Genomic DNA, 17,829 nt, shown 5'->3' with positions numbered 1-17,829 from the left:
AAAAAAGATAATGGTAGATTTATAGTCCTAAGGGGTTACTGGCAAGGGAGGAGGATTACACTGGCATGTATTTATGTTCTGCCTAAAACTGCTGAAATGGAGCTTAAGAAAATTCTGGAAGAAATAATCTGTTTTAGCAGGGGGTATTACTTATAGCTGGGGAATGGAATTTGATTTGAAGCACTGAAGATGTATCTGGGGGTCCCAGAAAGGAAAATATAATGGAGGGTAGATTCTTTTTTTTAAACAAGAAATATCTTTATTAAATTACTTCTGACACAGGCAAGCATATATTTTTATAAGTTAAAACAAGCCATGTTGATACAATCCCAGTTGCAAGCATTTTATATCACAAACCATATTGACATAATTCTAGTTGCAAACATTGTGCATCACTTATAATCTGGTAGTCACTGTCCGTCATATATTACATAGCTCATTCAAGTATTGCCTTCTTTTAAACCTTCATCCCCTGTATGTATTGTTCCCACAATTCCCATTTTCCTATGTAATTTGCTCCTGCCCCTTTCTAAATATCACAATTCTAGTTGTTTTATCTCTCGTACTGTACTCACTACTTCTAGTACAGTTAGTTTAGACTTTGATTTCCATTTTCTAGTAATTGCTTTTTGGCAGCCACCACAGTTACATTCAGCAAGGCCTTACTGTGTGTCTAGGCAAGTCCAATTCTGTATCATAACTCAGAAAAATCATTTCCCTAGTTACATCAGTTTGCTCACCCAGCATCTCGGACACAGTAGTCTGCAGGGAATCTTTAAAGTCTGCCAACGTGTTACACTCCCAGAAAATATGTTCCCAGTTACCTCTTTCTTCCCCATCACACCTCCAACATTTGCTATCAACCGGACAAAAAATTCTCTGGAGTCTACTCGGGATATAAAAATACCTATGTAAACATTTCCAAGCAAAAATCCTGAAATCTTTTAGATTTCGTTACATATTTGGGCGGTATAATATATCCCCCGTTGATTTGTGAATTGCTTATGCAGTCTCTCTTCCTAATCCTTTTCTAACCTCCTCTGATAGTCTTATAGTTATCATGCAATATAAGATATGCTCTATTAATTCTTCCTTTTTTAGTGGCAGCTTCTGTTCTAGGTTTTACTGAAAACCCTGCCAGTGCTGGTCTATCATTTGGAACCCCCTGTTTCTTTCTCCTTGCCTGTACTCTGATATCTGTCCTTGATAAGGAAGGTAGTCTATAACCTGCAGTGCAAATACACTTTTGGCGTCTCCCCATTCTGTTACCTTTCCCTACCTAGTTACTTGCTTGCCAATACCTAGGTTACTTTGCCAATTTTCTCCAATAATTTCCAGCCCCTCTTGCCTGTTGTCTGTATCATTAATTGCAGTCATCCTATCAACAGAATCTCCTTTCTCCATTCCCTTGTTTGCTTAGTTCTTAGAATACTTTATGCTACTTTATGAATATAATATTTTGTGTGATTTTTGTTATTCTCCTTAAAGACCAGCATCAAAACTCCCGGTCTCTTCTTGTTTCTTGAGCTTCTCCTCTGTTTCATTATCTTTAATTTCCAACTTGAATTATAGTTTTCTGCTTGTGCTATGTGTAGGAGCATAGGAGCATTAGCTGTGTTGCTCTGAAATTCCTCTTCAAATCGGGCAATCCCAGTCCACCTTGTTCTAATGGAAGAGTAAGTTTATCCTACTTGACTCTTACTGTCTTCCCCTCCTAGATAAAATCCTTAAGCTCTTTATTAATTCCTGTCCACAACTTCTTCTCTGGTTGATAAAAAAAATATGCCTGACCCGTTTATATGACTAAAGGGACTAAAAGCATTTTAACTGCTTGTATCTTGCTATCCATATGCATATAACAGAGCTTCCATTTTCTAGGTTTTTGTGTTCTCTATTGTTTAGTTTCTTCCCATATACCCTTAGCTGCCATACCAGAATCATTTTTAATCCATACACCTAAATACTTAATTTTATCATGTCCCCATAAATATGGATAATCCTGAACCAGTTTGTGTGGGTACATAATTTACCGCAATTGCCTTTGTTTTGCCTCATTAATTTTGTATCTCAAAATGTTCTACAACACTGTAATTTCATTTTCTGGTTTTGTCAGGTATAAAATATCATCTGCAAATAGTGCCAGCTTTTCTTGACTGCCATACCAATTATATCCCTGAATTTCTGAGTCCCTTATTTTTTTCTAAATGTAATGCAGTTAAATGAGAAAGAGGACATCCTTGGCTGGTTCCTTTGCTCAAGCAGCAATTATCAGAGAGGACCCCACCCACTTAAATTTTCACCTCCAATCCCTCATATATCCTCGTAATCAACCTTATAATTTTATCAGGGAATGAAAATCCCTCCATTGCCCTGCTCATAAAGTTCCAGCTTACTCTGTCAAATGCTTTCTCTGCATCAAGACGTACCAATCACAGTGGTATTTTCTTATGTTTTGCTTCTTCTGGATGAACCATGTTCTGTTTGTTGTCATATGTTTGCCTCCCCTCCATAAAATCACATTGATCATATCTAGCAATTGTGGCATCACTTTTGGCATTCTTTTAGACATTGTAGACATAAACACTTTATAGTCATGGCTTAATATTGAAATTGGCCTCCTGTCTTGGCAGTTAGTAATTCAGCCTCATCTACATCTGACATTGGCATATTTAATTCTTCCATAAACATTTCCATTTGTACCTTTTCTTGATTTCCATATTTCTCTGCTTTGTACAGACTTTCATAGACTTTATTATTGTAATAGGAGGAGAAAAGCATCTTGGAAGAAAGTGATGGCTGTAATACCTAAAGAGAGTAAAGACCCATCAGATCCAACTTCATACAAGCCTATTTCAATTCTAAACCATGAAAATGTTATGTCTGTAATGGCTAAAATAATGGCAAATGTGATAACAGAACTGATGGATATGGATCAGTGTGGTTTGTGAAGGAGAGGCAAACATTTGATAACAGTAACTGAACATTGATGATCCAGAGAGAAGCTAAATGTAAGAAATTACCACTGTTGTTGGTGGGTCTTGATGCAGAGAAAGCATTTGACACAGTAAGCTGGGGGGTTATGGGAAGGCCATTGAAAGTATTTGTATTGCATAATAAAAGTATAAGGTTGATGAGGATATATGAGAGATTGGAGGCATAAAATAAAGTGGGTGGGTTCCTCTCTGATAATTTCTGTTTGAGCAGAGGAACCAGGCAGGGGTGACCTGTTTCTCCTTTGCTATTTGCACTATATTTAAAACCATTGGCAAAGAAAATAAGAGACTCAGAAATTCAAGGATGTAATTGATAAGGTAGTCAAGAAAAACTGTCTGTATTTGCAGATATTATTTTATGCCTGATAAAACCAGAAAAGGATGTTTTAGTGTTGTGGTACATTTTGAGGCAGTTTCAAATCTTATTGGATACAACATGAATGCAGCTAAAACAAAGGCAATAACTGTAAATTATGTACTCACACACAAATTGGTTTAGGAATATCTATATTTATGGGGACATGTTAAAATGAAGTACTTGGAAATATGAATTAAAAAGGATTCTTGAGTGGCAACTAAGCATATGTAGGAAGAGACTAAACAAAAAATAATACAAAAACTGAGAAATTGGAAGCTTTGTGATATGGATATGGGTAGCAAGATACAAGCAATTAAAAGTTTTTTTAGTCCCTTACGCTTTATATACAGGTCAGGCATATTTTTATCAATAACCGAAAAACAGGAATGAAGTGCTAAGAAAACTAGTAACCAAGTAGTATGAAGCACAAAACACTCCACCGGATCCACGACTGGTAAAATTTAATAGTGTAGACACAAAGATACATAAACGTTAAAAACAGGTACGTTTTCGTCACCAACTTCTTCAGATAAGCTAAACACACCACTACCTTCGTTTAAATGTCATTTCCACAGTTAACTCCACCCAATGAAAGCATACAATTACTCACAGTTCCTAATTGATTAATCAAATATAAATTACTGCAACCTTCAAAGTTCCCTGTCACAATCCCACTTAATGTTAATATAAAGTGGAATGGTGCATACCATTATACATTAATATATATCAAATAAATATAAAATACATACATGTATAACCCATATAAAACCACTCCTATATAACAAATTCATACATATATACCATTTAAGTTATATACATTACATTAGTTAAATATACATAGTAAAAAAACTTATAAATGAATAGCACCATCTAGTGGACAATCTTAAAAACTTTTTTCTCTCTAAGACTTTTTATAAAACTTTTTATAAAACCATTTTGTCAAATAAAAATTCTTTTAAATTCCCTTGTAAGATATATTCAAACAATTCAAGCCCTATCTATAACTTAGCAGATCTAAGCTTTAATACAGGCATAATAGACTCCGTTTTTTTACATGCTTCCAGTATTACTTGCAATTACAACTCTCTGTATTCAACCCTTGTTTCTCATGGCCCACCTCCCTAGTCAATAGCTACAGTCTCTAGAACAAAGAATCCAAATTCAGCTCCCTTACATACACAGATGTGCTTATATAGGGCATTATTTTCATGTCTAATTTTTATATCATAGAGGTGTTCGTATAACCTCTGTTCGAGTTTTCTCTCACCCTTCCCTATATAAAATGACTCTCATATTTTACAAATCGCTAAGTATATAATTCCTTTGGTGTTACAATTCACAAAATAATTCAAGTATAACTTCTTCTTACAAGATTTTAAATATATTGAGCCTCCTGTTAACAAGTGGGAATAGTAATTACAACTACCACATTTAAATAAACCTTTTTTATTTCTAGAGTGTCCTTCACTTCTTCCTATTTGAGTGCCCATTTCTAACAAATTCTTAATATTTTTACCTTTTCGGTATGTATACTTCTTTATCAAAAATATAATCCAAATCTGATATCTTAGCAAAATTCAACCATTGTTTTTGTATAACCTTTCTAACCAGACCAGCTTGTCCATCATATGTGAATGTAATACCTGAACTGTAGTTATCTCCGTCGTTATCTACTACATCATTAAATGCATGAATAGAGTCTAATTTTCCAAGTATAGGGCCAAACCTGTTTTTTCTTCCCTCTATTACCTCTAGGCTAATTTGTATCAACAGGTCCTTTGGATAACCCCTATCAAGAAATAATTTTATAATGCATCTAACTTCTTTAAATGTCTCGTCTTCAGATGTCATCCTACTTGCCCGCACCAGTTGTCCCTTTACAACACCTTTCTTCTGATGTGGTGGGCGGGAACTGGTGTAATGCAAGTAGGAATTGGAAAATGTCTCTTTAACGGTGAATTTTGGATATAAAATTTCCACCAACTTTCTGTATATTGACATCTAAGTTCATTTGTTCTTTATTAAATTCATAAGTGAAACTTAAAAAGAGGTTGTACCATTAATGTAATCAAAAAATTCTTTGAATTTATCTTCTGTAGTAGTCCAAAGGATACAAATATCATACAGGAATCTCCCGTAGTATTTCCAATGCTGGTGAAAATGAGAATTTAATACAAAATTCTCTTCTCAATATGCCATAATTAAATTCGCATATGTGGGGGCACAATGTGCACCCATGGCTACTCCAGTCATTTGTTTATAATATTCACCTTCAAAAAAGATGTTCTTTAAAATCGTGTCCATTAGTACAAGAATAGTTCTAAATTCATTAAAGTTTATACCTTTATAACCTACCAACATCTCTTCAAACCATTTTAAACCCAATTCATGTGGTATACATGTAAAAAGATCAACCACATCCAAAGTTACAAAACTTAAATCTTCACTAAATTTTGAAGTGTCTAGTCTCATCAAAAGATCCCATGAATCATTTAAAATATTTTTATTACCTTTGACTAGGTCTTTAATCTTTTTGTCCACATATTTAGCTAGTGGTGCAGTAACAGAACATTCTGACGATACTATGGGTCTCAGAGGAGGGTTGTTCAAATTTTTGTGCACTTTGGGTATACCAGATATTGTTGGTACCCTAGGCTTTTCCACATATAAAAAATTATATGTATCTAAATTAATCAAACCTTCCAATAATAAATCATTTAGAATCACATAAATTTTCTTGTAAGCAATATTCAAAGTTCAAACTAGGACTAGAAACTGAAATAAGAAAAGTATTGAAATGTCAGAGGGTACAATCAAACATAACACCTGAGGAAAAAGAAATTTTGGCATTGGTAGGTGGGAATAAAAATCTCAGGGTAATGAAACCTGATAAGGGGGGAGGGGTTGTGTTAATGGATTATATCACATATGAAGGTAAGATGCAAGGACTTTTAAGTGGCACAAAAAATATAATATAGTGTCTATAAATTGTAAATATTGCTTACAAGAAAATTTATGTGATTCTAAATGATTTATTATTGGAAGGTTTGGATATGAATGAGCTATGTTGGACCGACAATGACTAGATCGATTAAGTGATGTATAATGTTTGGAAATAAAATTGTCGATATGGCTTATGATGTATAATGTTACCAACTAAAATTATCAATATGGTTTGTTTCCATTTATATAAATGTATGATTGTCTGAAAATTGAATAAATATGTTTAAGAAAAGTTTATCTGAATTATCAGCTATGCAGATGTTAGTCATTTCTACAGGTGCAGAAAAATCTGCTGACTCACTGTAGCCTGTGGGAATGTACCTCACAGCCTCTAAACTCTGAAAACTGTGACACTGGCCTTTAAAATCATAGGAGAAGGTCCAGAAAGAGGAGCACATAAAATCAATAAAAGTAGGAGTAGTGGGCTAGGCCCTTGACCGGAGTGTCCAAGCGAAGTCCTCCAGCACCCTCTCTGTGAAACCAGTGCTTCGTGCCCCTACCCCAAGTAGCTGACACACACACACACACACACACACACACACACACACACACACACACACACACACACACACCTACCTGTGAAAGGCTGGCACAGATTACCTGCTGTGCCCTCTTCAGCCCAGAGTATAAGTTAGTTATCCCTCCCACCAGACACTCCACAATCAGCTACTCTACGGCTAAAATACCTCCTGTCTTGATCCTTAGAGTGGCAATATATCCATTTTTAAATCTTTGTTTTTGTGGTTTAATTTTATTTATGAATCATGGAATATAAAACTTACAAACTTGATGTTTTCTTTTTAATATTTTGATCTTTTTATGTTTTCTTTCTACAATGTCTAGAAAATAGGTTTCCAGTGACATTAAATAAACCAAGAGGTCCTCTACCAAGCCCTGTATACTATAATAAAAACTGTTTTCTGACCTTTGTTTTCTAAAAATAGTCATCTATATAAGTATCCCCCAACCCCATATTTTGCAGGCATTTTATTAATGTAGAACAGTCCAGACAAAAATGAGCTTGAGGTTTCAGGCATAAAATAGTTAGGATTGTATTGTTAGTTGTGGCTGCTTTAAGAGATTAGACAAGAAGGTTGAGGTAACTGTTGAAGTAAAAGGCATGAAATGTCTTTTAAGAAGAGTGGCACAGTGTTGCAGTGTATAGCATTGTCACCTCACAGCAAGAGATTATCTATTTCAATTTTTGGCTGGGAAGCCTTCTGTATGAAGTCTGTATGCCCTCCCTGTGTTGGCATGAGTTTCCTCTGGCTATTCCAGTTTCCTTCCACATTCCAAAGACATGCAGTAGGTAGATTGGACACTCCAAATTGGCCATAGTTGTGTGTGCAAGCTTGTGGTGTGGGAGAAGAGCTGCAGCAGGGCTAACCATCAGCCATTATGAACCTTTGCTCCTTATGATGGTCAGTCTTGAAGCGACACCCTGACCCCATGAGCAAAAATGGGAAAAGGGGTTGTTTGTTTTCAAGATTTTTTTTATTGAAAAATCAATGCAAGTGAAAGATTTGCAATAGTTTTGCAGAGAGTTTGATACAAAAGTGTACTAGCACTGAACATGCTTGTATTTCTTTGTTTAGGTGCTTCAGGCTTTGTCAGCAATCTCCGTACATTCTCATGGATCAGGGTACAGCAATTCACAAACAGGGAGGTACAGGTGAAGCTTTTTGCACATCTTCACTCCTTGTCCCTGCGTTGGCATTTGGGGCGAAAAACTGGTGAAGTCCTACGTAGCATTGATAGAGGGACGAGCAGTATTAATAGTCTACTCAGGTAAGGGACATACTGTTTAAATAGCTTTTGGCAAAAACAGAAAAACAAAAGGTACAATGTATGTTATATGTGTATAATGCAAACAATAATATTTATTTCAGAAATGACTTGCTTTATAGTCCAACTGTACCTCTAGTATTTTGACTTGTCTTCTAATGAGTAATGTGTTATTACCAACCATTTGACTGGCTAGTGGTATTTTTAATAAAACAAGAAATGGCTAGCATCTGTGTGGCATATATTGATGAATTTACTTTTGAGTTATATTAGATTTGTTTCACAATTTCATTTCGGAATGAAATGAATCATGTTGTACTTTTTATTGATTTTTCACTAAACTTGCTCAGTCTTGCAATAATCAGGAAGGGCAGAGTTTAACGTATGTACTTGGTTGTTACTGCTAACCTGTGAGTATTGTGCTAATTACATGAATTACTTGGTGTCTTTAGAAATCCAACTCCCAATCAGTTGGTATGTCACTCTCATTCATAATAGGCTTGTAAATTTGTGGCTGTTAAATTAGGGCAGTGCTGCTTCTAAACATCCCCTTATTGTACAAGTCTATGTATAATCACTGTACTTTGAACGTAAGATCCCTTAAGAAAGCACTGAGTTCATTATTACTCTTGATTATTATGAGATCCCTTCTAAGACCAATCACTTCTGCTTGTCATGTTTGCCACTTGCTAACAGTGATATTTTTCCTAACCCTCTGAGTTTTGTGTCCTAGATATCCCTGTATATTGTTTCTGCTGGTTTAATTTTTCCAAGAATTTTGGGTTTCTTAATACCATGACTGGAATATAGACCCCATTCCTAACTTTAAAGTATGATAAAGTTCATGAAATTAATACCGTTTCAATCTTTAATGCAAGCCAAAAGTGCAGCACCAGCAATGTGTCCTGAATTTACTATTCCTGCTGTTCGTACAGAGCTACATGAACTGTCTGGGTATCCTTTTTTTCGCATTTCCCTCGTTTCTGCCTGCAGATCCTGTAATTTTTTACTTTGCGTCTCTGTGTATGTAGGACACTGTCATTACTAGGTGTAGCAATTTCAGTGATCATCGCTACTTTTGTCTTCTTTTCATGGACTACTAGATCTGGTTTTCTTGCATCTGTTTTTTGAACTGTTGGTAATGGGTAGTCCTGTGTGATATAAACCATCATTTTCTGTACTGCTTTGTGGCTCATGTTTCCAATGCTTCTCAACCACTTCAGTTTTATAATGTTTGTACAATCCCCAATGCAACACTTTTGCCATATTATTAATCCTTGCAGTATAGTGGCCTTCTGCTTTTAGTGCATCACAGCCTGCAACAAGATGTGTGACTGTTTCCAATACTATTTTACAAAACTTGCATTTGTCTGTTTCTCTGACATGTTCAATGGACTTTATGAACCAACAAGATGTAATCCATCGTCCTGGGCCTCCATTATTAACCTTTCATCTTTTGGTTTAAATTCACTTCTCCTTAACCATTCCTGCGTTAGATCTTGACACTGATATGCTTCTGCTAAACTAAGCAGGGAAGTAATCTTAGACTTGTTCTCTTTTGTCTTTTAAAACTTTCACTATGTTTGGATCTTGTGACTTCAACTGATATGTATGCAGTCCTACAATTTCAGATCTCTACATGTAATCAGTTTCGCGGAGGACCATACCTCCTTCAGAACAGGGAGTATTTAATTTTGGCATACAGTGATTTTTGTAAGTATGAAGTATTTTTCTTGTTTTCCTGTCCAGCTGATCCAGTCCCTTTTGAAGACCAGTCAGTCACCTCAAACTGCAAGTTAGAACAGGAATAGCAAATTGGTTTATAGCTTGGACTTTGTTCCTAGATGTCAGGGCTGTTTTCAGTATTAATTTTCGTCTTCTAAAATATTCCTTACAAAATTTTATTTGCATTTATTCTTGTTTTATTGTTGGTCCTTCATTTACTAAATATTTATATGTGCCCTCTTGCTCAAATTCTTTTATATCACATTCCTGGCCCAGACTGATCTTTTTTGGTGCTGCAACTTTCTTGCTTTAAAGGTTGCTTTTGCCCCATTTATCAGGACCAAATGACAATGTTTTGACCACTTGCATTTGTGCTTTGTTACTTCTCTGATGAACAATACAGTCTTAAATCATCCACAAAAAGAAGATGAAAAGTATTTACACTTTATTTTCTGGGAGCCAAATTGTAACCATGACCCAGATGGCTTAATATGGGTTATGGGCAAGACAAAAGAGCAGTGAAGACCATCTCCCTGTAAAATCTCCTTTTTATTTTTTATTCTTGGGAAAATTATTCGTCCTTTATCATGGCTTAGCTGAAAAGTGGTTTGCCAGTGTTTCATGGTGTATCTTGTACATTTGTAAGCACCCTTTCATTCATGAATGTGGGTGGGATGATTTCAAATGCTTTTTTGTAGTCTGTCCATGCCATGCTTAGATCTTCCCCTATTTACAATTCTCCATTATATCTTTAACAAATGATCCTTTGTTCCATTTGACTTTCTTTTGTCACTCTTTTGACTATTGCCAGAGGTTAGGTACTGCATCTACCTGAGGTTTCCCAATTAGCTTTCCTTAATTTTGTTTCAACTTCTCTGTCTTACCTCATTCCATTTCATATGCTGTACATTTGAACTTCTTATTCTTTGTTTTATTTAGTCTGTCCATTCAGCATCCTTGTGTTCCGGAGGATCTTCTTAGACATTTGTCCAAAATGTGTCTATGTCTTCTTTTTTGGTGATGTTTCTATTCCTTTTGCATTGATTCTTAGTTCTCTATAAAAATGTTTGGGGTCATCAGTAAATTGTTTATAGTGTACCTTTCCTTTATATTTATCTGCATATCCCCCAGGTTTTTCCACCTGTGCTGTTTAGTTTATTATTTGCAGTAATGTATGATAGATCTTGGTCTGTTCTGATACTGCACCTTGCCTTTATCACAGTTATTTTTCTGAGTAGTTTTGTTGATATCTTCCATCTTTTGTACATTTTTAACAGTGACACTTCTCATCTTAATTGCTTTATAGTTTTCTCTATTTGATGCTTCCATGATGGCATTTGATTTCTCCCCTTCCTTTCCTGCAGTGTGTTTTTGTGGTAAAACTTTATCCATAATTAATTTAACTGCACAGTAATAGATCGTATTTACTTCTGTTAGAATACATGAATTTCTATGAACAGTCTTGATTACTTCCTCATTTATTTTATCAAACTTCTAACATTTTAGTTCTTACTGACTTTCTATACTCAGTTTCTTTCATTGATCTTAATATATCTATTCCATCTGTACTAAATCAAGCAACTCTTCCCGTAAATCAATTTCTTCTAAACTAAGGGCCCATTCTTTTTTCTCAGTTTCTTGTGTCATTCTACAGAAAGTTCCAGAATGTCTTCCTGTGCCATATTCTCTTCAGCTTCATCCTATGTCATCCATTGCTCTCTCATATGGGAACTCACTGGCCTATCACTCCACAAAATCGACTGTATCAAAGTTCCCACCATTTCCTGTTCCTTCCCTTGCTGTGCAGTTCCAACTGAACTTTTATACTGGTTTCCTGCTGAAGTCTCCAAAGTACCTTCGTATGGCAGCTGATCAGATGCTTCCTGCTCCACTGGTTTATCCTTAGTTTGGAGATTCATTATTCTATCATGCTGCAGTGTTGTCAGAGTTAGTTTCTACACTAAATCCTCCACTTCATACGTAGTCCATTTTTTAATGCCTACTTTAACTAATCTTCTGTTCTACATTCTCACTTTGCAATCTTATTTTTTGTATTGTGAAATTTCCCTTATCTGGGTGCCTTTACCTGTATTTATCTTGGAGTATCTTCTTTTAGCTGCTTAATTTGTTTTTCTCCTTTGCATAAATATTGCACCATATCAGATTTCTCTTTCTTTCCCATATCCATATTTCTTTTTTTATAACTTTCAAAAATCTCTGTATTTTGTTCTTTATATATTCGCACTCTGTCACTACTTTTTCCAAACTGTTCAAGGTTTCTTGGCCTGTATAATGTTTTTCATGAATCTGTTGTGTTAATGAACACAAATTTGTATTTGAAGCTTTTGACAGTTTATTTTGTGCAAGTTTTCTTCTTTCCTCTAATTTCTCTCTCGATCTTTGTCCATCTTCTGTCTGGAAATTCTGGGCTTCTTGCTTAGTAGTTAGCAATACATAATTTCTTTCTTATCCTCAGTTGTCCACTCTGTCATCTTTATGGATGTTTTTTGGCCTGTCAGTTTTTGTGGACTACTACTTCCTTCTACAACCAGAGGGCCATGCTCCGCCTAAGTCTGGCCTAACCACATTGGAGGAATGTTTCCGTGTCTTGAGGATTCTACATTGTCATTTTTCCAGTCCTGGCAGCAGTGTACCTACCAGGATTGTGTGCGTTTTTGTCTTGGGACTTGAAGCCAGCTGCCTTTTTAATTTTTAACCACTTTCTGTCCATGATATATATGCTGTCTTTTTTTATTTGAACCTACTTCTGCCTTCCAACAATGTATGGTATAGCTGCCAACTCTTTCAGTTTTGTGTGTGCTGGAGATCCCAGTTTATTGTTGTTGTGGTCCTCTTACTGTTACTGAAGACCATGTGACTCTGATCTATATCTGTCCTATTAGAAGACTGTATGAAGCTGGTAGTCAACTGTAATTTAACATTCCTGGTATCACAGTGTTGTCCTGTGTTTGGAGTATGCAGTTGTGCAACACTAGTACCTTAGGATAAAAGTGTGTGTGGGGCGAGGTAGCTCTGATAGCTGTGATATTAGATATTAGGAACACTGTGACACTTTTGCTTTTACTTATTCTGACAAGAGCTTATGTGCAGGTAACCACTGTGGAAAGTAGGACAAATGGATATGCCTTATTGGAAGGAAGGGTATAGTCACCAATCTTACCTTTCTAGTCTAGTTGCTATTCACTACGGTTGCCTCAGGTGATGGTGGAGTTGCTATTCACTATGGTAGCCTCAGGTGATGGTGGAATGGTATATATGTTAGTGTGATAGCCCACTCCTCAGACAGAGAGAAATTTTAGATGTTTCACATTTGTTCACCAAGTAAATCCTACTGAGTAAAGGGACCTTTGAACAGAAGTGACTATGACTTGTTCCTCTCCACAAAAAACACATGAAATGTAAACATCAGTTTACTGATGCACACAAGAAAATCTAGTATATAGAACCACCAAGTTAAACACTGCTATTGACAGCAGGAATACAGTTGTGTATAAGGTATTCCAGCACTGTGTGCAAAAGATGCAGGCACACTGAGAATATCATTTGACACCATTTTGGCTTCTGAATTTCTTTGTAACAGTGTTACAAAGCACATGATTTATCTACTATATGCATTTATAGGTAGCTTTATGTAATAAGTTTCTGGGCGATATGAGACTATTAGGTTCTGGTTGGACAGTTTATGTAATACCCACCCAAGTGTACTTGGATAAGTAAAGCATTCAGCTTAGTTTTGAGTTACAGTTGAACAGTAGCACTCCTAATGCATAGAATTCCGTTTGAGTAGCAATATTAATTTTTTAGTTAGATTTCTGTCAGTTTGTGCGTTTCATTTACTTGCTGACCAGGATTGTGGTTGCAATGGATACTTGGATTGTCTGCCCTATTAATATGCAATTAAAATGCTTTTTGCTCAAATGCCTTTGTTAAATGTTTCAGTTTGTAACAAAAACAGAAAAAAATAAACATGTAACCGGTCCATCAAGTAACCAAACTATATGAAGAGAATTTCCTCTAGTTAGCTGAGAATTAAAATAAATAAATAAATAAATAAATACAGAACATTTAGAACAAAAGTAACAAATTCCTCAAGTGCAGTAATTGACTATAATATAAAATCCAGGTCAATGTTAGGAGGAGATCTGTGATAATTTAGTATAAACTTCTACATGATGTATTGTAATATGTGATTTTTTTTTACTGAACTCATATAAGTCCCTCATGAGTGGAAAATCTTTTCACATTTACTTTAAATATGTTTTTTCACTTGCTCATTTGTCCTGGGAATTACAAGCATCGACTACATTCTGTATTGGTTTTTATTGTGACATTTCTTCTGGTCTAGAGATAGCGATTGCTATCAGCATTTCCCGTCATCAGAACATGAAGTAGCTAATTTGTTTCTGTTTAAAGAAACCCGATTCTAAAGTCAACATTGGGGATACCATATTTAGTCTTTCATTACTACTGCGTTTAAAACTAACAAAAAATTGCTTCTAAAGAGAATTTATTCCTTAAAAATGGTGATGTCAATTTCATTATGCATCACGAATGGGTCTTCGGATCAATCCTCTGATACAACTCTGCCATTTCATCCAGACATGCGATCTAAGCCTCAAACTCTTCACTCACCCATGATGCCTCACTCCTCATCAAAGTCTCCGATCTCGTTTGCTGCCATTCCGGACAAAAGCGGTTGCGAGCCTCTCTGCAGCTAAGTGAAATTTTTCTTATAAACTTCCTGTAAGTTAGAACTTTTTCTTCTTCTTTGATAGGTTTCCTTTAGTTATAACCTTTCCTTCCATTAAGCAGTTTTTCCTGTAGTTTTTGCTGGTGTTAGGGATCTTTCCACCTTTCCGTTTTTCTCTTTCCCCCTTTTTTCTTTCTTTTTAAAAGAGAAAAAGAAAGTTTTCCCACTATTTTTAGTTATATTTTTAGTTGTAAGTTTAGTGTGTAGTTAGTTTTGAGTGAGTGCAGGTAGTGCTTGTGTGGGTGCTTTCTTAGCCAGCATGGCAGAAAAGACTGAAAAACTTCTGGCTTTAAGAAGTGTGCCTCTTGTGGGCGTCCGATTCCCCAATCAGATGCCCACAAGAGGTGCATTTATTGCTTGGGTCCAGGGCATTTGGAGATGCCGTGCAGCATCTGCTTGACCTTCAGTCCTCAGGCGCTCGTCGATAGGAGGAACAAGCTTATTTTAAGAGGGCTTCTTCCCTCCTCTGGAGACCAGACTCCCATTCAAAAGAAGCTTGCCCCCTCTGCTTCCCTGGGGACATCAGCTTCAAAATCTGAAAAGGACAGGAAGCTTTCTCTGTTGCCAGATCCAGCCTGCCCTTGCTTTTGTCCAGACGTGAGATGCTCTTTGGATCCAAGATGGTCGGCGCTGACCAAACCTCCTGCTGTGCTGGATCCCTTGACCTCAGGTCCGAACAGTCTCTTGGAGCCATTGGAAGTAACAAGAATCCACAGCTGCTTGTTTCTGGAGTGGACTCAATTTCACACCCCCCTGGATCATAGATCTCGTTGTCATACTCTGCACTGGAGCAAGTCCCCCTCACCAGCTAAGGCTGCCTGGCCAAGCATGTCACTGGTTCAGTCAACTCATTCTTCCATGTCCTGGTGATCCTCTCGGCTCTCCCACTCTGATATGGATTGGATGATGATGAGTTTCCTCAAATCTCAGATCCAGCTGAGGATTTTGCTCTCTCCAACCCACGCTGGTTCCATGAGAACTCTGACCCGGATACCTCAACCTTCTCCTGTGATGCAATCCTTTGATTCGGAGATGCAGGACCTAGTATTCCCGGGTGGAACAGCATCAGAACGTGGGATATCACTTTCCCTGGCTCTGACAGTGTCTCACACTGGCTGGGCTCAGATTTTTAGCAGAGCGGGTCCCGGATCCAAGGGACGGCGTTGGGTCCTCGGGGTTGGTGTCTGCTCTGACCTTCTAGGAGTCGTCCCTTCCGCTGGGGGCCTCTGCATTCTACACCTCTGGTCCGGTGCCTTCTGGTGATATCAGATCCAGGGTGACCTCGTCTTTCTCCCTTAGGGATATCGGCCTCTGGGGCAGGAGGGCAGGTTTTCCTGGCATCCTCTACATTCCAGGTCGCAGAGAGTGCTTTCTCAATATCTCCACACAAGGTCCTTCCTCTGTCAGACCCTACCCAGTCCTCTGTGGATTGAAGCTTTGCTCCCATTCATCGTCGGCACCTCTTGGAGAACCTCCAGCCTACCATTTAGCAACAGTTTCCCCTATCTTCTGAGTCCTCCCCAGAGTATCCCACAGAGGAGGTGCATTGGAAGTGTCGGTGAAGAAGAAGCACATAGACTCCCCTTTGGAGTCTCTGATGGAGGACACTGACTTTGACAAAGGGGAAGGGTCCTCCGGATCTCAACCAAAAATCTCCTTTGGAGATGTCTTAGAAATCCTGAAACAAAACTGTGAATGGTCTTCCAAACCCCCTTCCTTGGAGGAGTCTGGGTTTCTACAGGCATTTGTGGTAAGACCATCTACATCCCGGGTGACCCCAGTGGCGAACCAGCTTATTGACCTCATGCCCACTGAGCTTGGAAGGAGCCTCACACCATGGAACCAGTCCCAAAGCATGTGGATAAATACCTTAGTCCCCCTCTGGATCATCCTTTCTGGAGTAAAGGTGTCCCAGTTGATGCCATTGTGGTGTTGGCAGCCAACAAAAAAGAGCTCGCTAAACAGAGCTCTACTGTCCACCCCACAAAGAGTCTCAGGCCTTGGACAGACATGGGTAGGAGATGTATGTCTCAGCCACTTTTTCGCTGAGAGCATTGAATTACCTGGCACACTTCACTTGTGTCCAGAAGACTTGGTGAAGGAAATTTTCACTTCACTGATGCAGTTGCTGTCAAAGGAAAATTTCCAAAACGTTTCCATGCAGCTGAACACTATGGCTTCTGTTGTTAACTCCTGAATGAGGCTAATCTCCCAAACAGTGGAGGGAACCTCTCAAGCAGGTGATTCAGGCATAGTCTTTAGGAGACATGCCTGGATGAGACTGTGCAGGTTTGCGGACCCCTTCAAGACATCATTCATCAATGCCCCCTTTGACGGTTCCTCACTGTTTGGACCACCAGTTAAGGAGACTCTTACCTGCAGTGAACAGGACGGCAAGACTTTGCTTCAATAGGGATCAAGTTTTCTTCCTGCAGCAGACCTTTTCCAGGAACCAAAGGAGTGGGAAGATGATGTGGTTCAGTAAATCCCAAGGGTCATTTCCTGATTCGCATGATGAATCCTCTTCTAGAGGAAGAGTATTCAATGGTAGACACCTCCCCAGACAGAGAGGCGGTCCACAGAACCAGGTCATCAGGGAGCCCTTCTCTGACAGGCTCTTTCAGTGCTTCTGAAGTGCTACCCGACTGTCCTACTTTGGAGGCAGTCTGGGGCGGATTATCCTTAGACCCAGAAGCCTGGACAGACATAAAAAACGATGTCTGGGTGTTAAACATAATTTCCACAGGTTACAATATTCCCTTTTCCCTTAGTCTTTCCCACGCCAAGGAGTGTCTCCCTGCCGTGCCACCCAGTCAGAGGGAGAGTGCCCTTCTAGAAGTGCAAAAACCTCTGGACAAGACAGTCATCCAACGGGTCCCAACTGAACAAATAAGAAGGGGAACTTGTGCTTTTTTTTGGTGCCAAAGAAAACCGGGGACCTTTGACCCATCCTAGATCTGAGCAGTCCGAATCTATTTGTAAGAAGACGAAGTTCCACATGGTTATGGTACAGTCCATTCTGCCTGTCCTGTGCAAGGATGACTGGATGTGTTCTGTAGATCTCCAGGATGTGTACCATCATATCAAAATTGACCGATGCTCCAGGAGATATCTCTGCTTCCAATTGGAGTCCAATCATTACCAGTTCAGAGCACTGCCCCCCCAGATGTTCACTAAATGCATGGCAGTAGTTG

General features: G+C 38.0%; 1 protein-coding gene across 1 annotated transcript in view; it reads left to right on the top strand.

Moving 5' to 3' along the window:
- The window catches only part of ABCB6 (ATP binding cassette subfamily B member 6 (Langereis blood group)), a 1,916,984-nt gene that overhangs the window by 397,144 nt on the left and 1,502,011 nt on the right, over positions 1 to 17,829 (top strand). The window contains exon 6 of the mRNA XM_044075230.1: positions 7,950 to 8,142. Coding sequence (XP_043931165.1) covers positions 7,950 to 8,142 — 193 coding nt within the window. The remainder of the gene's footprint in view (positions 1 to 7,949; positions 8,143 to 17,829) is intronic.

Source organism: Protopterus annectens, chromosome 6.part0, assembly GCF_019279795.1.
Source record: "Protopterus annectens isolate FY-2018-M chromosome 6.part0, PAN1.0, whole genome shotgun sequence".
Taxonomy (NCBI): Eukaryota; Metazoa; Chordata; order Ceratodontiformes; family Protopteridae; genus Protopterus; species Protopterus annectens.
The sequence above is the reverse complement of the archived record's forward strand: the minus strand, read 5'-3'. Positions and strand labels throughout refer to the sequence as shown.